This window comes from Nycticebus coucang, chromosome 4 (assembly GCF_027406575.1).
Source record: "Nycticebus coucang isolate mNycCou1 chromosome 4, mNycCou1.pri, whole genome shotgun sequence".
Classification (NCBI taxonomy): Eukaryota; Metazoa; Chordata; class Mammalia; order Primates; family Lorisidae; genus Nycticebus; species Nycticebus coucang.
In genome coordinates this window covers 26850117-26872475 of record NC_069783.1, presented here as the reverse complement: position 1 = coordinate 26872475, position 22359 = coordinate 26850117, and the positions used below count along the sequence as shown (strand labels likewise).

The window sequence follows — 22359 nt, the reverse complement described above, 5'->3', positions numbered from 1 at the left end:
AGCACTATTCAGCCACAAAAAAAGATGGAATCTTTGTAGTTATGGTAATTGAGTTTTTTGTTTGTTTGTCTTTATTTTTTATTGAGACAAAGTCTCACTTTGTGGCCCTCTGTACAGTGCTGTGGCATCATAGCTCACAACAACTTCCAACTCTTGGGCTGAAGTGATTCTCTTGCCTCAGCCTCCCAAGTAGCTGGGACTACAGGTGCCCACCACAATGCCCAGTTTTCTTTATTGTAGAGATGGGGTCTCACTCTGGCTAAGGCTGGTCTTGAACCTCTGAGCTCAGGGCAATCCACCCACCTGGGCCTCCCAGACTGCTAGGATTACAGGCGTGAACCACCACGCCTGGCCTGTAATTGGGTTCTTGATTTGCCTGTGAGCCTCTAAGATTGCAACTCTGTGTTCTCACTGTTTCCCTATTGTTGTCATAGGACCACTGTGGCAGGCCAGCCTGCGGTGGGACAGTCTACCCAGGTCCAGTGTGAGTGGCTATGTTGGCATTCACCCCACACAGGTCCATCTACGGTGGGGCTTCCCAGGTGGATTTGGCAGTGGCTGCACTGTGCAGATGGCAGGTGACAGGCACTGAGGGCACATGTTCCTCCCAGGTCCCCTGGGAAGTGTGGCTGGGGGTGGGGGAGAAACCCAGGCTTTGGAAGCAGTTGCTGGGTCTGTGGGCTCTGCCCAGGTCCGCTGGCAGTAGTGGGGGACACAGCACCTACCCATGAGGTATATAAGAGTACCTGGCCTCCCTGCTCCCTCCCCTGTTTTATTTAATTCTTACCAAAAAAATTAGAAAGACACAGAACCTGCTTCAGTTTCTCTGTAAGGTCAGGATAATAATAGCACCTACTTTACTGGGCTTTTATGAGAATCAATGAATAATATAGACTTACTGCTCAAAATGGTACCTGGCATATAGTAAACACCCCCCAAAATATGGGTTCTCTGATATTTCATTTCTAGACATTCTATTTGGTTCTTAGTTCTTTCACAAATCTGAGTTTATTTTTAAAAAATTCTTTGTTCCTATCTCATGTTTTAAATTCCTTTTGTCTTTAATCTTTCTAACATAGTTTTTCTTTGATACTATTGTTACAGAAAATGTTACCAATTGTTATGTCTGATTCCTACAAGGAAAAGACTTACTATCTGCTATGACTTCACCAACATGCTAGCAAAATAAATCTTGGTCCTGGTAGTTAATTTTTGAAATCATAGATGATTAATTAGAGATGGTGGAGAATCCAAACCAGAGAATAATGGTGCCCTTATGCATTCTGAAGATAATATCCACTTTGCTAGATTTTTATCGTACATTGCATTTATTAGCAGTTTTGGCCTAATTCATTGCTGGAAGCAGTTGTGAACAACATATGCTTACATGTTTTGTATTCTTGGGTTCTTCAACTACCCTGGACTCTATCATTCATTTGGATAACTGTCCCATTATGCAATGAAAGTGTAACTCTGGGCCAATTACCTCTTTTCTGAGTCTTGGTTTCCTTTTCTATAAAAGGGGATAGTATTAGAGGGGTGTGAAGTTTTATTATTGTGCAAGCACTCTAACTATGTCAACTTTTATTAGTGTTTTCTTTGTACTAAGCTTTTCCCAGTAACATCTCTATTCCCCAATCGAATGTAGTGTAATATGACAACCATTGTAACAGTGCAATCACTATTAACTCCTTGTCCATTCCATCATGTCCCCTAATACACCTCTCTGGCCCATGTATCCTCATTTTCCTGCATTTTTGCTTTTCTTTTCTTTTTTTTTTTTTAATTTTCCTGCATTTCATTGTTCCATAAAACTCCATCTAGATGAAGTTTTTTTTTTTTTTTTTTGCAGTTTTTGGCTGGGGCCAGGTTTGAACCCACCACCTCTGGTATATGGGGCCAGCGCCCTACTCCTTTGAGCTATAGGCACCGCTCCATCTAGATGAAGTTTTCCCAGTCTCAACAACTCCATTCCTTTTTGCCTCTAACCAAACCATCTCTCCTCTTTCAATACTCTATTAAAGCTCCACGTCTTTCATGAAGGCTTTTGACCTAATCCTTCTTTGCTGAGTTCAGAAGCCTCAGTAGGTTGTGTCGCTGAGTGTTGCTTGCTCAGGATTTGATGGCTTTGTTCATGGTATGGCTGTGGGTGTCGTCCTAACTGGACCGAACGTTTTCCTTAAGGAAAAGAACATGGTGTGTAGCCAGTATGCATTTAATACCACCAGTTTCAAGTGGGGCTTCTTACGTATTTTAAAGGTTTGTTTTTTTGGCATATGGTTGGTAGGAATTTGGGCCCAGCTTGAGGTTGGTTGTGTCCCTCCATAGAGGATTTCTCTGTGCCAAGTGTTCTTGGTTAACCGGCCTGGGACCACTTTGTTACTTCTTCATCCTGCAACATGCTCACATGAGAGAAAAACTCAACTGAATCCACCAAGGGGAGAAAGGAAGAGGGGGCTGGCAGGCTCCTTCCTGGGGGAACATTCTGCGGGTGTATGGCATGCCTCCTGTGTGAGGGACATAGCTACAACTTAGGCTCTACCCTACCAGTGCAATGTGGACTCTTATATTGATTGGAAATTAAAAAAATTTTTTTTCATTCTGAATTATGTAATTGTAAATTTCAATCTCCAACCCAAGGGAGGGTAGTCTTATAGTTATGAATTCCCACAAGTAGAAGCTAATGGAGGAATCGAAGCTTGCAGGACTAAAAAAGGAAAAAAAAGGGGAGAAGGGATGAACTCTTGAATTTAATGGATTATGTTTATTGTTACACTGTCTTAATCCAGGAGCGAGCTGGGATGTGTGATTCCGTCACCCCGTTTTTCAGTACACGGGAAGAAGTGAGGGAAGGCATGTTGTTCCCATTGTACAACAAATATTGAGGCCGGCAGAACAGCAGAACGGCGTGTAGGGTCTCTGGGTTCTCTGTTCTGTTTTATCAGAAAGAGATAAGCTGATGGGTATTCCTGAGAGGAAGGACATAGCCTTTGCCCATACCGTTCTACCCCAAATCCCCAGACCTATAGGTCTGTCTTATTCCTCAATAGTCCAGGCCCTATCTCAGTCTTTTACAGAGGAAAAACCAAACCATTTTCATTTGTGAGTATTATAAAGTTAGAGAGCGCTTTTATACATAGCTTCTTATTTTTGCTTTGAGGACAGGGAAAACGCATACTCTTACTCCAATTTTATAGGTGAGGAATCTGAGCAGCAGGGGCTCAGACTGGTACAGCGGTTGGCTCCAAAGGCCACACAATTTAAGTGGTATACCTGGGATTCCAGCTGATGACGGCTACCTCCCTGGAATCTGTTTTTATTGGGGGTAAAATTCACACGATATTTGTGCACAATTAATCCTCTCCAAGTGAACAACTCAGTTGCATTTAAAGCATTCACAATGTTATGCAACTACCATTTCTATTTTCAAAACTTTTCATCACCCCCTTCCCAGGATTTTATGCAGAATGAAAGACATGGCCAGTGTGAGGCTCAGGGCCTTGCTCCTTGTAGGGGCCAAATGACTGAGCAGCTTGTATTTTCAGATTCTCTCTAGCTTTCTCTCAGAAACTTGGTAATTTAGAAATAGGACTTCTTTCCTAGATAGAGCACCTTGAGAAAATCTGGTTGAGGATAAAAGAGGTATTCATGTTCCAATCTTTTTTTATTTTTTTAAATGACATGTCAAAATTTTTCTCTTCTAGGAAACTTTCCCCACAACCTCCCCTCTTGTCTAAAGCAATCAGACACAGTCATTTGCTGGGGTCCCAGTACTTAATTACACACTGTCACATGCTTCTAGTTCACTGAAAGCATTTGTCACCTTGGCCAGGCCGTGACATGCACAGTGCTCTGCATGGTCCTGGGTACAAAGCAGGTATTAGCGGGTATGAATTGGACTGTGCTGAGTGGTGGCCGACCAGCTCCAGAATTCCAGCCAGCACCTGGTGGTGACCAGAATTTTTCCTGCCTTGGAAACAGTGGGTTTGGTGGCTGAGGCCAGGCCCATGATGGTGCAGGGATGGAGCCTGACGCCCAATCTGGGCTCTGGTCTGCCATGGCTCGGGCAGCTTTGTGGGAGGGAGGTCACACAAGGCTCGCACGTCTGTGCTGTAGATGGAAGGTGAGTGCTTCAAGCAGGCTAACCCAAGAATAAAATGACTTTGGATTTTATTTATTTATTTATTTATTTATTTATTGTAATTTTGACCGGGGCCGGGTTTGAACCTACCACCCCAGGTGTATGGGGCCAGCACCCTACTCCTTGAGCCACAGGTGCCGCCCTGGATTTTATTTAGATTTAAGCACAGGCCTGGAAGTAGCCTGGGAACTGAGAAGTTGTGACTGTCCCTTTGGCTTCCTATATTACCAGGTGTTGAAGCACATCTGTCATGGTGCCCAGGAGCAGCTGGGGACCACACACCAGGTCTGGACGCCTGCAGCCTCACTGAGGAGCTTCCCTCCGACAACCTCGTATGCCCTTCCAGACCATTGTCCCGACCACACCCAACACAAGGCCAGCTCCTGCTGCCACTGGCACAGCCCAGTAGGAAGTCTTGGGGCCTTTTTCGGCCTGGTCTGGGAGTAGCTGACTGTTCTGCAGAGTGTAGAGGTAAGGGCTCTCCTGTGGAGGAGGAGAGAAGGGTTAGAGGTGAAGGGCCCTCGTGAACCATCCCTCTGTCTGCCTGCCTCACTGAGAAGCGCTGAGTCCCCAGCCCTGAGAGAGCACAATAACCTCGCATGTTTTCACAGCACTTCCCTTTTGTAAAGCTCCTTCCTTTGCACCAGGTCCAAACCTTCTGTACAAGGATGGGCATCTACACGGGTCAGAGCCATGAGGTGGTCCACTCCTGGCTATAACCTCCCTTTGGTTTCTCACCAGAATCTCCCTTCCCATTAAATCTGATGATGGGAACTGATGGGTGACCCTCTGTCTCATCCAGGAACACCCATGGGTCAGTGAAGGTCAGTGTGGAAGGACAGCTGGTTTTGTAGTAGATTAAAAGAATCAAAAAATGGGAAGGGAGATTGGTTCCCCGGGTTCCTTCCCTCCTTCCATCTCTCTCCTTTCTCTCTGGGACCCTTAACTGAGTGCCTGCTGTGTCCAGCCCGTGCCAGGAGCTGTGATGAGTACCTACCTATGATGAGAGTTAAGATGTGATAGCTTCTCTCATTGCCCAGTAGGGAGAGGGGAATGTGTGGGCAAACAATCACATCACAAAATAGAATGCGGTCTGTCTAGGGAGAGGCACAGAGAGAGAAGGGGGCCCGACAGCAGTGCGTCTGGAGGCAGGAAGGAAAGGCAGGGAGAGTGGAGCTGTAGCCCAGTGGGGCTTTCATCTGGGCCTGGACAAGGCTCATGTTCTCCTGGGCAGGTGGGAGAGGAGCCCCCAGGTCAGCAGTTCTCAACCTGTGGGTGGCGACCCACAGGAACTGTATTAAAGGGCTGCGGCATTAGGAAGGTTGAGAACCACTGGCCTAGGTGGAGCAGATGGCAGAGTGAGAGCGCAGAGGTGGGCAGTTGGGGGGCTTATCTGGGGAGTAGATTCCTCTGCTGGGAGTGTAGAGTGCATCATAGAAGGAGGTGAACCCCCTGTCTGGGCTCTGGTCAGGAGGCAGTGGGGACTAGGTGAGGATTTCAAGCAACCTTGATAAGACAAGTTACTTTCCAGGAAGGCCGATCTGGATCTGCTAGCAAGCGCTGGGTGGATGGGAAGGGGGCAGGGTAGCTGGGGAGAGGAGTCGGAGTCTCTGTCCGTGGGCCAGGAGAGGGCCGAGGGTGTGGTGAGGAGGAAGAGGAGTTAGGCTCCGGGAACATACACTAGGTCTTAATGGTCTTTGTCCCTGATCTCCTGGTACAAAGGAGTACAGTGCCTGGTATGGGAGAGCCCCTGGACACATGTTCAAGAGCGAGAGTGCCTCAGAGCCCTCAGAAGTGACAGGTGATTCAATACCCCTGGCCAGGGCTCCTCGTGGCCTCCCTGGCTGCCCATGCCCTGAGGAGTGGAGAATTCAGTGGCAGTGAAGACGTGAGGTTTGAGAGCATGGCAGTGGGTGGGGAGCACTGATAAAGCTTGCCCTGGGACACTTTGTACTCACAGGAGAGGGGCACTTGAGTTTGGCTCGGCTGTGGGTGAAGTTGTTGGAGGTCGTCTTATGGCCCACTGGTTCCAGCTAAAGAGAGAAAAAGGACACCTTGATTCTCTTCAAAGTGGGGAGAGACTCTCCTGTTGGAGGAGGTGGGTCACCCCAGACTCAAACCTGGCAAAGAGGCCAGGATGGGAGGCCAGGATACCAGGACGGGGCTGTCTTCTCACTCCCAGAGGGATAAGCCTGAGTCTATCAGAGCAGGGCTGGACCGTACGTCTGTGCTCCTGGATTTGGCAGGGAAGACACTGAGGCCCGGGAGAGACCGATGGGTCCAGAATCCACAGAGAGATTGTGGGAGGGCTGGGACCAGAACCTCCAGCTCCGGCTTCGCTTGTGGGTGGCTGTGATTGCAGACACTGTATTTCCAATTTTATAAAATGATGATAATCATATTTACCAACTTCTTGAAGTGCGTGGGACTAGTTAGTTTCAGGAAAACTTTGAAAACATATTGGTTACCATGACATCATTACTACACTTAGCTTGTCAATCTTAGGAAATTGGAGTTTCACACTTGAACCACTTCATATGTTTCTCACATAGATGAAAAGATTTCCTTGAAATATCCCTGGGAATGACTACGGTTCAGTGGGGGTTCTGCTGAACACTTTTGATTCTAGGCTCCTCTGAGAATGAGCCAGAAGCTGCCACTCCCACCTCCCTGGCATCAGGTGGCCAGCACCTCACGGACCCTTGCCACCATAACCTACTGGCAGACTCTGTCCTGAACGTCCAGCTTGAAGGTCCACTTTGCTTCCCACCTGTCCCTGACCACCAGGCACTGCCGATGGGGGAAGTAAAAAGCATGGTGTCTGAGCTGGGGTCCACCTGGGGCCATGACCTTGCCTTCTGTTGTCTTAAGCCTTTTGTATATGCTCCTTTGATACAATTAGAGGAGGAAGGGCAGCTGGGGGCCCGGGAGAGATGCGGGGTGACTGGACTGAGCACGGCAGGCAGATCACTGGGTCCTGGCTTTGCAGATAATGAGCTGTACGGTGCCAGGAGGGTTACTCAGTATCCCTGAGGGCAGGGACAGACACAACCCTGTCCTGACGAGCCAGGCTGTGAGCATCTGTCAAGAAGATGACAGGAGATACAGCTGTAGTTTCAGCAATGGTTTAGAACTTCCATTGCAACTTTAACCGGAGGTCACGTCAAATATCACAAGCTGGAGTACAGTGGCCCTATCATAGTACACGGCAACCTCGAGCTCCTCGGCTCAACTGATCCTTCTACCTCAGCTTCCTAAGATAAAGGTAATTTTCTGTTAATCTGAAAATACTGAAGAAAGCTCAGAGTTACCCCCGTTACATTTGCGCAGGCACTCTGGAAATCACATATTTAACTCAATCTCATCATTTAAAATACCAGGCTCGGATTGGATACTTTTTCTTCCATTCTTGAGATACTTCACTAAGAAGAATATGTTCCAGCTCCATTCATGTAAACATGAAAGAGAGCATAAGTATTAAATATTTATAAAATATACTTCATTTGAGAGAGGCGGAGCAAGATGGCAGCCGAGTAACAGCTTCCTTGCATCTGGGCACCGTGAGTCTGGGGAGATAGGACTCCAGGCATCTCTGCCTGGTGGGAACTGCCTCGCATCACTCCTATGAGGATACAGGGAGTCAGCGAGAGACTTCTGGACCCCAAGAGGAGGACTAAAACAGTGGAAAACCGGCAAGTGGTCGCGTGTGTTCAATCCGTCTAAACCCGCCCACAACTGTAAGTTCAGTAGCAGCGAGACTGCAAACCAGAAAGGCCTTACCTGTGAACTGTTTTGATGTCCTTGGACTTGGCACTGAGTTGAACTGCCCTGGGGAAGGCCTGAGCGGGAGTGCAGAGAACTTTGGCCGTTGTCTAGGGCCCCAGTCTGAGCCGCTGAGCCAGACGGAGCTAATAGTGTTTGGCGGTGGGTCACACGGAACCATTGCCAGTGATCTGCCCTGGCAAGCCCCGCCCTCAGGGTCGCAGAGCTAGAAATGGGTGGGAGCTTGTAACCCAGCAACCAAGTAGCCTAAGGGTGGGGTCTGAGCCGCCTTGCAGCCCTAACCCTCAGGGGCAGAGTGAGACCGGTTTTGGCACACTGGGTAAGTGGATAGCCACTTCAGCAGTGATTCCAGCGAGAAAGCTGGGAAAGCTTCTGCTCAGCAAGTTTACAAGTTCAAAGTGCCTTTTAAGTGGGCTGAAGAGAGATTTAGGGTGTCTACCTGCTGGGGTTTGAGAAATCAGCAGCCTCCAGTCGTATCAGAACTGTGACTAACATCTCATACCCCAGAAGACCACGTGTTGCCCAGACAATATTCAATAACATATACAAACTGCTTTGTTTTTGGTTGTGTATTTTTTTCTTTTTTTTTTTTGTTTGGTTGTTTTTTTTTTTTTTTTTGTTTACTGTGACATTGTTGATGTTCTTTTGTTTTTTAATTTCAATCTTTTCCATACAGATCCCTTTTTCTTTCTCAATTTTTCTAGTTTAATTATAATTTCCCATTGCTGCCTTTTTTAATAACTACAACTTCATTTTTGCTAGTGTTTCTACCCCTATCATTTGGTTTTTCACCCAATTGTATCCCCATAAAGTTTTCTGTTTGCCTGTTTTGGTTTGATTTATAGCATTTTTGTCTTTCCTCTCTACTTGGTGGAGGTGGGGTGCTGTGTCTGATCAGGTTAGCAAAGAGCTGCTGACCTCAAGGGAACCACCCAACTGGGCACCCCCAGAAGGTGGGGTTTTTTTAAGGTTGTGTCAAAGTACCCTACTGTACACCTATATTGCCCTGTCTCCCTCTTTCTGTACCTCTCTTCTTTTTGTCAATATTCCTTATCCCCACCCCCTCTCCTTTCTCTATCTTTCTTTTTTTTTCTTATCACTCAGTCCTCCTTTCTTTCATCCCTTTTTTGCTCCTCAACATTCTCACCCTTCTGGTCCTATAACCCTTAGTCCACAGGCACAAGAACTTAAAGAGCAAGAGGAAGTGAAAGGAAAATTAGGGCAAGGAAACAGATAAAAGAAATCACTCATGAGGAAGAATCAGCAGAAAACTCCAGGCAACATGAAGAACCAGTCCAGAACAACCCTGCCAAGGGACCATGAGGTAGCTACTGCAGAGGATTCCACCTATACAGAAATGTTAGGAATGACAGAAAGGGAATTTAGAATACACATGTTGAAAACAATGAAGGAAACTGCTAATAAAGTGGAAAATAACCAAAAGGAAATCCAAAAACAGAATCAAATCAGAGATGAACGATATGAAGAATATAAAAAGGATATAGCAGAGCTGAAGGAAATGAAACAGTCAATCAGGGAACTTAAAGATGCAATGGAAAGTATCAGCAACAGGTTAGACCATGCAGAAGAAAGAATTTCAGAGGTAGAAGACAAAGTTTTTTTTTTTTTTTTGTAGAGACAGAGTCTCACTTTATGGCCCTCGGGTAGAGTGCCGTGGCATCATACAGCTCACAGCAACCTCCAACTCCTGGGCTTAAGCGATTCTCTTGCCTCAGCCTCCCGAGTAGCTGGGACTACAGGCGCCCGCCACAACGCCCAGCTATTTTTTGGTTGCAGTTCAGCCGGGGCCGGGTTTGAACCCGCCACCCTCAGTATATGGGGCCGGCGCCTTACCGACTGAGCCACAGGCGCCGCCCGAAGACAAAGTTTTTGAGATAACTCAGATAGTAAAAGAGGCAGAAAAGAAGAGAGAGAAAGCAGAACGTTCACTGTCAGAATTATGGGACTTTATGAAGCGTTCCAACATACGAGTTATAGGAATTCCAGAAGGGGAAAAAGAATGCCCCAGAGGAATGGAAGCCATACTAGAGAATATTATAAAAGAAAATTTCCCAAACATCACCAAAGAGTCTGACACACTGCTTTCAGAGGGATATCAGACCCCAGGTCGCCTCAACTCTAACCGAGCTTCTCCAAGACACATTGTGATGAACCTGTCCAAAGTCAAGACAAAAGAAAAGATTCTGCAAGCTGCCAGGAGTAAGCGCCAGTTGACCTACAGGGGCAAATCCATCAGAGTGACCGCAGACTTCTCTAATGAAACTTTCCAAGCAAGAAGACAATGGTCATCTACCTTTAATCTACTTAAACAGAACAATTTTCAGCCCAGAATTCTGTACCCTGCTAAGCTAAGCTTCAGAATTGACGGAGAAATCAAATCATTTACGGATATACAAACATTGAGGAAATTCGCCACAACAAGACCGGCTCTACAGGAAATACTTCAACCTGTTCTGCACACTGACCACCACAATGGATCAGCAGCAAAGTAAGAACTCAGAAATCAAAGGACAGAACCTAACCTCCACACTGATGCAAAAGATAAAACTAAGCAATGGACTCTCACCAAATAAGACGAATAGAATACTACCACACTTATCAATTATCTCCATAAATGTTAATGGCTTGAATTCCCCACTGAAGAGACATAGATTGGCTGACTGGATTAAAAAACACAAGCCATCCATTTGCTATCTGCAAGAAACACACCTGGCTTCAAAAGACAAATTAAAGCTCCGAGTCAAGGGTTGGAAGACAATTTTTCAGGCAAATGGAATTCAGAAGAAAAGAGGAGTTGCAATCTTATTTTCAGATACATGTGTATTTAAAGCAACTAAAGTCAAAAAAGACAAAGATGGTCACTTTATATTGGTCAAGGGAAAACTACAACAAGAAGATATTTCAGTTCTAAATATTTATGCACCCAATTTAAATGCTCCCAGATTCTTGAAGCAGACCTTACTCAGTCTGAGCAATATGATATCTGATAATACCATCATAACAGGGGACTTTAACACACCTCTTACAGAGCTGGACAGATCCTCTAAACAGAAATTAAACAAAGATGTAAGAGATTTAAATGAGACCCTAGAACAACTATGCTTGATAGACGCATATAGAACACTCCACCCCAAAGACAAAGAATATACATTCTTCTCATCACCCCATGGAACATTCTCCAAAATTGATCATATCCTGGGACACAAAACAAATATCAACAGAATCAAAAGAATTGAAATTTTACCTTGTATCTTTTCAGACCATAAGGCACTAAAGGTGGAACTCAACTCTAACAAAAATGCTCGACCCCACCCAAAGGCATGGAAACTAAACAATCTTCTGTTGAATAACAGATGGGTGAAGGAAGAAATAAAACAGGAAATCATTAACTTCCTTGAGCATAACAACAATGAAGACACAAGCTACCAAAACCCGTGGGATACTGCAAAAGCAGTTTTGAGAGGAAAATTCATCGCTTTAGATGCCTACATTCGAAAAACAGAAAGAGAGCACATCAACAATCTCACAAGAGATCTTATGGAATTGGAAAAAGAAGAACAATCTAAGCCTAAACTCAGTAGAAGAAAAGAAATCTCCAAAATCAAATCAGAGATCAATGAAATTGAAAACAAAAGAATCATTCAGAAAATTAATGAAACAAGGAGTTGGTTTTTTGAAAAAATAAATAAAATAGATAAACCATTGGCCAGACTAACTAGAAATAGAAAAGTAAAATCTCTAGTAACCTCAATCAGAAACGATAAAGGGGAAATAACAACTGATCCCACAGAGATACAAGAGATCATCTCTGAATACTACCAGAAACTCTATGCCCAGAAATTTGACAATGTGAAGGAAATGGATCAATATTTGGAATCACACCCTCTCCCTAGACTTAGCCAGGAAGAAATAGACCTCCTGAACAGACCAATTTCAAGCACTGAGATCAAAGAAACAATAAAAAAGCTTCCAACTAAAAAATGCCCTGGTCCAGATGGCTTCACTCCAGAATTCTATCAAACCTTCAAGGAAGAGCTTATTCCTGTACTGCAGAAATTATTCCAAAAAACTGAGGAGGAAGGAATCTTCCCCAACACATTCTATGAAGCAAACATCACCCTGATACCAAAGCCAGGAAAAGACCCAAACAAAAAGGAGAATTTCAGACCAATCTCACTCATGAATATAGATGCAAAAATTCTCAACAAAATCCCAGCCAATAGATTACAGCTTATCATCAAAAAAGTCATTCATCATGATCAAGTAGGCTTCATCTCAGGGATGCAAGGCTGGTTTAACATACGCAAGTCCATAAACGTTATCCACCATATTAACAGAGGCAAAAATAAAGATCACATAATCCTCTCAATAGATGCAGAAAAAGCATTTGATAAAATCCAGCATCCTTTTCTAATTAGAACACTGAAGAGTATAGGCATAGGTGGCACATTTCTAAAACTGATTGCAGCTATCTATGACAAACCCACAGCCAATATTTTACTGAATGGAGTAAAACTGAAAGCTTTTCCTCTTAGAACTGGAACCAGACAAGGTTGTCCTCTGTCACCTTTACTATTCAACATAGTGCTGGAAGTTCTAGCCAATACAATTAGGCAAGACAAGGAAATAAAGGGAATCCAAATGGGAGCAGAGGAGGTCAAACTCTCCCTCTTTGATGACGACATGATCTTATACTTAGAGAACCCCAAAGACTCAACCACAAGACTCCTAGAAGTCATCAAAAAATACAGTAATGTTTCAGGATATAAAATCAATGTCCACAAGTCAGTAGCCTTTGTATACACCAATAACAGTCAAGATGAGAAGCTAATTAAGGACACAACTCCCTTCACCATAGTTTCAAAGAAAATGAAATACCTAGGAATATACCTAACGAAGGAGGTGAAGGACCTCTATAAAGAAAACTATGAACTCCTCAGAAAGGAAATAGCAGAGGATATTAACAAATGGAAGAACATACCATGCTCATGGATGGGAAGAATCAACATTGTTAAAATGTCTATACTTCCCAAAGCAATCTACCTATTCAATGCCATTCCTATCAAAGTACCTACATCGTACTTTCAAGATTTGGAAAAAATGATTCTGCGTTTTGTATGGAACCGGAAAAAGCCCCGTATAGCTAAGGCAGTTCTTAGTAACAAAAATAAAGCTGGGGGCATCAGCATACCAGATTTTAGTCTGTACTACAAAGCCATAGTGCTCAAGACAGCATGGTACTGGCACAAAAACAGAGACATAGACACTTGGAATCGAACTGAACACCAAGAAATGAAGCTAACATCTTACAACCACCTAATCTTCGATAAACCAAACAAGAACTTACCTTGGGGGAAAGACTCCCTATTCAATAAATGGTGTTGGGAGAACTGGATGTCTACATGTAAAAGACTGAAACTGGACCCACACCTTTCCCCACTCACAAAAATTGATTCAAGATGGATAAAGGACTTAAATTTAAGGCATGAAACAATAAAAATCCTCAAAGAAAGCATAGGAAAAACACTAGAAGATATTGGCCTGGGGGAAGACTACATGAAGAAGACTGCCATGGCAATGGCAACAACAACAAAAATAAACAAATGGGACTTCATTAAACTGAAAAGCTTCTGTACAGCTAAGGAGACAATAACCAAAGCAAAGAGACAACCCACACAATGGGAAAGGATATTTGCATATTTTCAATCAGACAAAAGCTTGATAACCATGATCTATAGAGAACTCAAATTAATCCACATGAAAAAAGCCAACAATCCCTTATATCAATGGGCAAGAGACATGAATAGAACTTTCTCTAAAGACGACAGACGAATGGCTAACAAACACATGAAAAAATGTTCATCATCTCTATATATTAGAGAAATGCAAATCAAAACATCCCTGAGATATCATCTAACCCCAGTGAGAATGGCCCACATCACAAAATCTCAAAACTGCAGATGCTGGCGTGGATGTGGAGAGAAGGGAACACTTTTACACTGCTGGTGGGACTGCAAACTAGTACAACCCTTCTGGAAGGAAGTATGGAGAAACCTCAAAGCACTCAACCTAGACCTCCCATTCGATCCTGCAATCCCATTACTGGGCATCTACCCAGAAGGAAAAAAATCCTTTTGTCATAAGGACACTTGTACTAGACTGTTTATTGCAGCTCAATTTACAATCGCCAAAATGTGGAAAGAGCCTAAATGCCCACCAACCCAGGAATGGATTAACAAGCTGTGGTATATGTATACCATGGAATACTATTCAGCCATTAAAAAAAATGGAGACTTTACATCCTTTGTATTAACCTGGATGGAAGTGGAAGACATTATTCTTAGTAAAGCATCACAAGAATGGAGAAGCATGAATCCTATGTACTCAATCTTGATATGAGGACAATTAATGACAATTAAGGTTATGGGGGGGGGAGCAGAAAGAGGGATGGAGGGAGGGGGGTGGGGCCTTGGTGTGTGTCACACTTTATGGGGGCAAGACACGATTGCAAGAGGGACTTTACCTAACAATTGTAATCAGTGTATCTGGCTTATTGTACCCTCAATGAATCCCCAACAATAAAAAAAAAAAAAAAAAAAGAAGATGACAGGAAAGCATATGTGCTGGAGGGTGGCCTACCTGTGTAAGACACAGTACTGCTGCCTCTTCCTTAGAGCTCAGGAAACTCAAGCCAATTGTAACAGAACTGGCTGGGGACAGAATGGACGTTAAGGGTCAGGTGAGTCCCAGGGAGACTGCAGGAACCCAGGAACTAACTGGCACAGAGGAAGGTCACAGTTGCACAGGCTTGATGAGCACACCTGTTTCTCCCCTTCTGCCTCCTTCCCAGCACTGCACAGTGTCCCCTGCTGTCCCCTGCCGTCCCTTGATCCCACGGCCCCCTCCAGCTACTATGGCTGGTACTTTTCATAACTTCCTGGAAGAGCCATCTCAGAGGCCGCCTGCACCTCCCAAGCTCCCGCCCTCTCTGCCACTCATTCTAGTCGGGCTGCAGTGTCCATCACTTCACAGCAGCTCTGGTCAAGGTCATCAGTGACCTCCATGTGGTCAGAGCCAAAGGTCCCTCTTTGTCTCCATCTCGCTTGGCTTCTCAGCAGCGTTTGTTAAAGTGGACTTCTCCTTCTTGAAACACTCTTGGCTTCTCTTGGCTCCCTGAATATCACATTCTTCTCATCCTCTCCTACTCCCCCACTCAACCTCCCTGTCTCTTGCTGGCATCAAAAGTTGGAATGAATTTCTATGGTTGGGTAGTTGCCCTCCACTCTTTTCTACCTCTTTTTTTTCTCTAGGAGCTCTCAGTCAATCCTATGGCTATGAATACCACCTCTGTGCTAATAATCCTACTTTTGGGGGGTAATCTCCGGCCTTGACTATCTCTAAACTCCAGACATCTGTATTTGACAGCTTATGTGACACCTCCCTGGGATGTCTGGAAGGCAGTTCACACTTTTCATGTCCAAAATAGAACTCTTCATTTTCCCTCCCAAGTCAATTTCTCTCTACCAGCTCAACCACCCACCCAATTTCTTAGACTCCAAACCAAGAAGCCATCCTTTATTCTTCTTTCCCCTCATCCACCAGCTCTTCCAAAACATATCCTGAATCTGACACTGCTCCTCCACTGCCATCCCAGTCCCCTGCCTCCTTCACCTGGATGCCAGCGGCCTCCTGAGGATCTTTCCAAGTCCACCCTTGCTTCCTTCCAGCCCATCTCTACACGCAGTGGAGGTTGAGCCAGAGCACGTTGCTCCCCTGCTCAGAATCATCTGAGAACCTGGCCTCTGCCCATCTTGTTGACCTGTTCACTTCCCTTCAGCCACACTGGCCTTTGAGTTCCTAACACTTCAAGCTCATTCCTGACCCCAAGCCCATGTGGCTTCTATTTCTCCTGCCTGGAACACTCTGGCCTTGGCCCTCTGCCTGCCTGGCAACCTCTTGTTATTAATTTCTAAGCTCACTTGTCACCTCTTTAGTGAGGCCTCCTTCTCTCTGTTACCATCAGAAATTACCTTGTTGATTTGTCTACAGACTGTACATTCTGTGAGAACAGAGATGTTCTTTCCTTTTTCCCTGAATCCCCAACACAGGGACTAGTACCTACCACCTGGCAGTGCTCAGTAAATAGTTGTTGAATGAATGAATGGTTGGATGAACTGAAGTCAGGAAGACCTGAGCAGAGAAGCTGAGGCGGGGGGCAGGCTTGGAGCTGGCCATAGGAAACACAGTTGTCATTCCTAGAACCAGCCTTTCCTCAGGCAGGCACCCTGGGTCCCAACTGTGTAGCAGATGACAGGGCAGGGCAGGGTCTGGTGGAGCTGGGTGGGCTGCTGGCCTGCTTAGGGGATCAAGAGGTGGCTTCCTGCAAGAGTTGGCCCCTGAGTTGAGTGTTGAGGTGAGTAAGAAAGTGAGAAGGACAGTCGCAGACGAGGGGGAGCGTGAGGGCAAACACACAGAGGTGTGGATGGTTGGAGCACCCGCGGCAGCAGCAGGAGGGGCAGCCAGACATTAATGAGGTCTCAGGAGTTTGGAAGAGGGGAGTGACCTGGTTAGCTTTTCTTTTATACAGTCACTTGAATGCCCCATGGAGGACGGATCTGAGGCAGTGATTCATAAACCCCGCACATTAAAATCATCTGGGGGAGCTTTCAAAAAGCACCCAGACCCCGGTCTCACCCAGACCAACCAAGCCAGAATCACTGGGGACAGGCCCTGTGGAGCATTGGTGTATATATATATATATATTATGTAAACTTTTTATCAAAGCTAACCTAACCTACAAATGAGTACAAGTCCTAAGTGAGCAGCTGACAAATTTTGGTAATGGGAATGTGTCACAATCAATATAAAAAAAAGAATATTACCAGTACTCAGAGGCCCCCTTCCCGCTTTCTTCTAGTACAAGAGGCCATCCTATGATCTAATACTGATAAACAGAAGGAAAAGGACCATTGTGCTGATTTCTAACACCACTTGCTTTGGAAATTTATACAATATATTTGCATGGGAGGTCTGGTTAGTCTCATCACTGAAGGTAGTCCATTGTATGAACCTGTCCTGGTTTATTTCTCCATCCTTTGGGGACGTCCCAGTTTGGGGATATCATGAGACTAGTGTGGCTAGGAAGATTTTTACATGTATCTTTGGGTGGACACATGTATATCCTTACGTTGGGATATACTCAGCAGTGGCATTGTTAGGTCACAGGGAACACATGTGTTCAGTGTCATGAGATAAGGAATCTGATGAGTAAGTTTATGAGCTCACCCTGGAGAAAGTGCTGAATATCAGTACAGTCCTCTCTGAAGTATTCCTCTTGGGAAGGCACGCGCTGACACCAGCACTTAGTCCACACTTCAAAACAATTTTGGAACTCTCGATTGGACGTCAGAGCTATTGTTGGATGAGGCCTGACAATGAAGTTCACGAACTCATCGTAGAAAAATTGCAGTGGAGGGTGGACTAGGTGCTGGCATCAGGGCAGTGTGTCAAAGGTGATCAGAGTGAGATGAAGCAGTGAGGTACGTAGCACTTTTTCTAGGCTGAGTTTGCAAACTTAATTATCTGACCTCCTATACCAAAGAGTTTTCCAATGTGACTATAGGCACTAATTGTTTTCAAAAGTCCCAAGATAACCCTCCTATGCAGCCAGCCCTGAGAATTGCTGTTCCAAGGGTTGTAAGTCTGGAGACAGGGTTGCCAATTAGGAGGCTGGAGTTATCCTCTGGTACCTGGGGTCGTCCCCTGGCAACTACTAGCTGGGAGCAGGGTTTCCATGGGAGAGGGAGCAGGAAGCAGCGGAGGAACAGACCTTAGAAAAGAGAAAGAAAAACTTTTTCTAAGAAGACAAAGGAGGGTAAAGGAAGAGGGAAACATCCTCTGGTGCTGTTGGTACTTCTGGATTCAGCCTTTGCAAAGATCTGTGGAGTGGGGGGTAAGAGGTAAAATAGCTTAAAGTGTGTCTGTGGTCCCAGGAGGGCACCCTGAGAACTCCAGCCAGAGCCTGCAGACGCTATGTCATAGGACTCTAATTAGGAGACATGAATTCACCAGTTATATATGTGCTTATCAGGTTGGGAGCAGGGGAGAATGGTGTTGTAGCCAGGACACTAGGGAGGCCTTGGGAAACCTGGACTCACAGGGACCTGTAATTGGCTGTGTGATGCTGGGCAAATTGCTTCATGTCTCTGTACTTGAGTTACAGAATATTCTGGCTAAGTGATCTCTCAGATCTGTTCCAGCTCTTGCAGTCTGTCTGTTTATTTTATTTTATGTCTCTCTAGGGGTGAAATTCCAGCGAAAAGATGGCATGATGTTATACCTTTGTGTCTAAGATGGCTTTAGATGAAATCATTGGACTTTGTAATTATTTCCCCAAATTACATAGCACAGGATAAGAAACTCTCGGATGACTTTCGTTCTGCTTTGCTTTTGTTATTATTATTATTATTTTTTATTGTTGGGGATTCATTGAGGGTACAATAAGCCAGGTTACACTGATTGCAATTGTTAGGTAAAGTCCCTCTTGCAATCATGTCTTGCCCCCATAAAGTGTGACACACACCAAGGCCCCACCCCCCTCCCTCCGTCCCTCTTTCTGCTTCCCCCCCATAACCTTAATTGTCATTAAATCTCTGAGATGATAACGGCTGGGGAATTGCAGGTAGTCTCATTCCCTCCACAGCTCTGGGCAGCGTCTACCTTCCGTTTTCATATCTAAGCTCCTCCTACATGTTTTTATGAAATAAAATCCTCTCACCTGTGTGAGTGGGAAGAACTACTCAGCCACTTTGGAAAAGAAGGCCAGAACTACATTGTTAATTCACACTGAAAGAGACCAGTGGACTCTGTTGAGTAGAGTCATCAATATGGCATTCGAGCTCCAGGACTATCTGGGAAGGTCCTGGCTATAAGCAGGCTTGGAAGACCACCTGGATCGGAAGGCTGCACCCTGATGACAAAGCTGGGAAGAAAAGGCCCACGTGGCTCTTGTGGATTCCCCTGAGATCTCAGGGGAAAATGCGATGGGGAATAGATACCTCTTTGGGGAGCTTTATTTAAAGGAATGAAGTCACATAATGTAGGCACTGAAGGACAACTAAGCCTTCAAAACGAATCCACAAAAGAAACATAACTATTCTCAGAAATTACACCATGAAAACTTTGATTTTAAAAATTAGTGTGGGGGCTGGGTGGGGATTGAAAAATATTTTGGTTGTAATTCAGAGTCCTGGGCTGAAACAGCATGATGGAAGTTCTAGGAGTGGGCAGAGACGTGATGTCAACAGGAGGAAACTCAGGACAACAAAAGTAGAGGAAAGCTGAGTCTGTAATTAAATAGGCCAAGGATGAAACCAGTTTACATGCTGTTCTGAAAAGAAGAGGCTGCTAGAGAGGAGGAGGTGTAGCTAAGGAGAAAGTCAATATTGTGAGTCAGTCAAGGGAGATGCTGGGCATAGTGGAGGACGAGCTGGCAGGTGTGGGAATGTTTGCATGGCGGTGTTCGCCCGAAACTGCAATAACAGGAGCGGAGAGCAGACTGTGCAGTTGCCATGGGACAAAGGAGAGACACACAGGTCAGGCTGGGGATGTGTTTACCTGCTGAGTCTAGATTAAAAGAAGCCATTGGACTGGGAAGGCATTTCATTTGCTGTGTGCAGGAGTGTCCAGTTATGGGGGTGACAGGTCAGTAGTCAGTGGCCAGATGCAAAGAGCAGAAGCAAGGCACAGGTCAGGTGTCCCTGGACTATATGATCATTTCATAAAGTTTCCTTCTCCCCCATCAGAAAGGACTGAAATAGGTGGCAGCTGGGAAAAACAGGGGTTTTCACTTTTTTTTTTTTTGAGACAGAGTCTCGCTGTCACCCTTGGTAGAGTGCTGTGATGTCATAGCTCACAGCAACCTCAAACTCTTAGGCTCAAGTGATTCTCTTGCCTCAGCCCCCCAAATACCTAGGATTACAGGTGCCTGCCACAACGCCTAGCTGTTTTTTGTTTGTTTTTTTTTTTTTTTTTGGTAGTTGTCATTGTTTAGCAGGCCCTGGGCCGGGTTCAAACCCACCAGCCCCTAACAGGATATATGTGGCCAGCACCCTAACCACTGAGCTACAGGTACCACGCAGGGTTTTCACTTTTTGTTGTTTAAAGAAATAATGTTAAAAAAAAAAAAAGAAAAAAGAAATGATGTTGAGCCTAGCACACTGGAAAGGCTGACCGTGGTGCTGGGGGCCACGTGATCTTATTCATTCTCTGAGATCTGTGTCATTTTCACTGTTTTATAGATGTTGGCACAGATGTCCATTCAGCTAAGGTCACATGGTCTCCCTGACTACAGAGTTATACCTTACAGCACCCCAACAATGCTGAAAGGACAAAGTGTGTGTGCATATATTGTCTTCAGGGAGTATGTACGCAAGCATACGCACATACACGCATCCTTGATTATAACCTGTCAGGACCAGTAAGGTGTGCCACCATTTTGAGCTTTGGGGAGGAAAGAGCCATGTCGGCCAGTAGGTTTGTCATTGTGGGACTCTTGGATCGCTCCCTTGGTCACAGTTCACCAAGCCCTCAGTCACTTACCATGTTGTTCCAGAGTGCGATGGCCATCTCAGCATGGGCACGATCTGAGAAGTGGAAACAGTCTTCGGAGAAGAAGGTGAGGTCAGGGTCCCCTCTCTGTGATCAAAGGCCGATGGGATTACCATCCCGGGAAAGGGTGTCACCACCTGCCACCACTGCTCCCCACCCCCAGCCCCTGGGCATTTCTCCTTCCATCCTTCCCACTCTGCTGCCAACTGTCTCAGACAGAGATGGAAACAGCTCCAGCTTTTGAAATTTTCTTTTTAAGCAAACATGAATTAGAGCTACCCACAGTCCATCCCTTTACTTTAGGCACCCCTGCCCTGATAGCTGAAAAACAATATTTTTAGGAAGCTTTCTATTCTATCCCAATCCAGCAAATGCCAGGGCCATGCCTGGGGAGCCGGTCATTGTTGATTTTCTCTTTCCAAGTACGTCTAAGTTCCAGCCATACCAAAAAAAGTGAAAGCAGAAACATCAACCTTTGGAAGAGCTCTGGGAATGATTTAAAAATAAAAAGCCCACTTAGAGAAGGAAATAAATACCTCTATCACCAAGATGAGGCCTCCCAGAAATGCTTGCAGCTTACCTCGTTCAGTGGCACAAGAGTGTTCTGGAAGAAAGGCTGCACCACAACTGCAAAGTCCTCACGCTGTGTGTGATGGTGCCAGTAGAACCTGGAGACAGATCTCTGTGGGGAGGGGTGGGAAGAGACGCTGCTCAGCCTCCCTGGCAAGGCTGGACAGACAGGGCCAATTCCTGCTGCTGTGACCAGAGTCAGCCCTCCCCAGGCCAGGTGACTGAAGGGGCTGTGCTTGGTGACACATGCCTCACTCTGCACCCACTAATAAGTACCTACATTTTGAGGCCCTGTGTTGGATTTATTAAGTGCCCAAGCACAGAATGTAAAAGAAAGACTAGATATATTTATCCTCAAAATACTTGAATTTTCCCATCTGGGAAAATGAGACAAGAGGTACAAACAAGAGCCAGATGAGGCTTTAGGGTCCATCAAGGGCAGAGTGCGTTTGATATAAAGAGATAGCAGAAGGAGAAGTTTAATTTAGGGAAGGTTGAAGCAGACTTGAAGGGTTGGTTTGCAGAAAATCTTGGGGGGAGGGTGTGCCCAGAGAGGGGACACCAGAGCATAGATGGACAGACAAGAACAGGGGTGTGTTGGGGGAGCAGACAGGAGGAGGGGAGGGAAATGGGTGGTGCCACGACACCTGGCTATGCAGATGGCCCCTGCCACATGGAGTCCACTCTGGGAGGCAGGGAGTCCCCTAGTCCCCTAGCTTCCACCTGGGATCTCTCACTCTCCTCCTCTCCCTGGCCTTGGGGTTCAATGCACCTGGATAATATTCCAGGGGTTCTGGTCTGCCTTTTGGGGACTGCCTGCACTCAGCCAAACCCTGCTGAGCATGGATTTCCAGGTCCCTTCTCAGGAGGGTGTGAGGCTCCGAGATGGGGCAGGGCTCACCTGGAAGTCCCAGTTTACTCTCTTCAGTTCTTGCATCTCCAGGGAGTTTTGAGCGTATCTGAGGCAAGAGCAGCTGCTCCTGTAAGACAGGGAACCTGGGGTGGAGGCCCTGGGGGCAGCCCAGCTCTGCCCTCCTGGGAGGCTGTCTCTCAGACCCAGGTCACAGAGCCCTAACTCGGACACTAGGTCTGGCAGGTGCTTGTCATAGTGGAGGTAGAAGAGTCAGCACCTGATGTTCCAGATGCCCCTTCCCTACCTCTTGTCTGCTCCTTCCCAAGCCTGTGGCCCCCAGGGTTTCTTTAGAGAAGGGAAGCGGAGGCTGGGCTTTGGGGAA

At 45.7% G+C, this 22359-nt stretch overlaps 1 protein-coding gene across 1 annotated transcript in view; it reads right to left on the bottom strand.

Moving 5' to 3' along the window:
* Positions 1-4198: 4198 nt before the first annotated feature.
* Positions 4199-22359, bottom strand: part of PLB1 (phospholipase B1) — a 142397-nt gene continuing 124236 nt past the window's right edge. The window contains exons 54-58 of the mRNA XM_053589696.1: positions 22026-22104; positions 21135-21236; positions 20546-20641; positions 6100-6174; positions 4199-4624 (exon numbers count right to left, since the gene is read on the bottom strand). Coding sequence (XP_053445671.1) covers positions 4445-4624; positions 6100-6174; positions 20546-20641; positions 21135-21236; positions 22026-22104 — 532 coding nt within the window. The 3' untranslated portion in view covers positions 4199-4444. The remainder of the gene's footprint in view (positions 4625-6099; positions 6175-20545; positions 20642-21134; positions 21237-22025; positions 22105-22359) is intronic.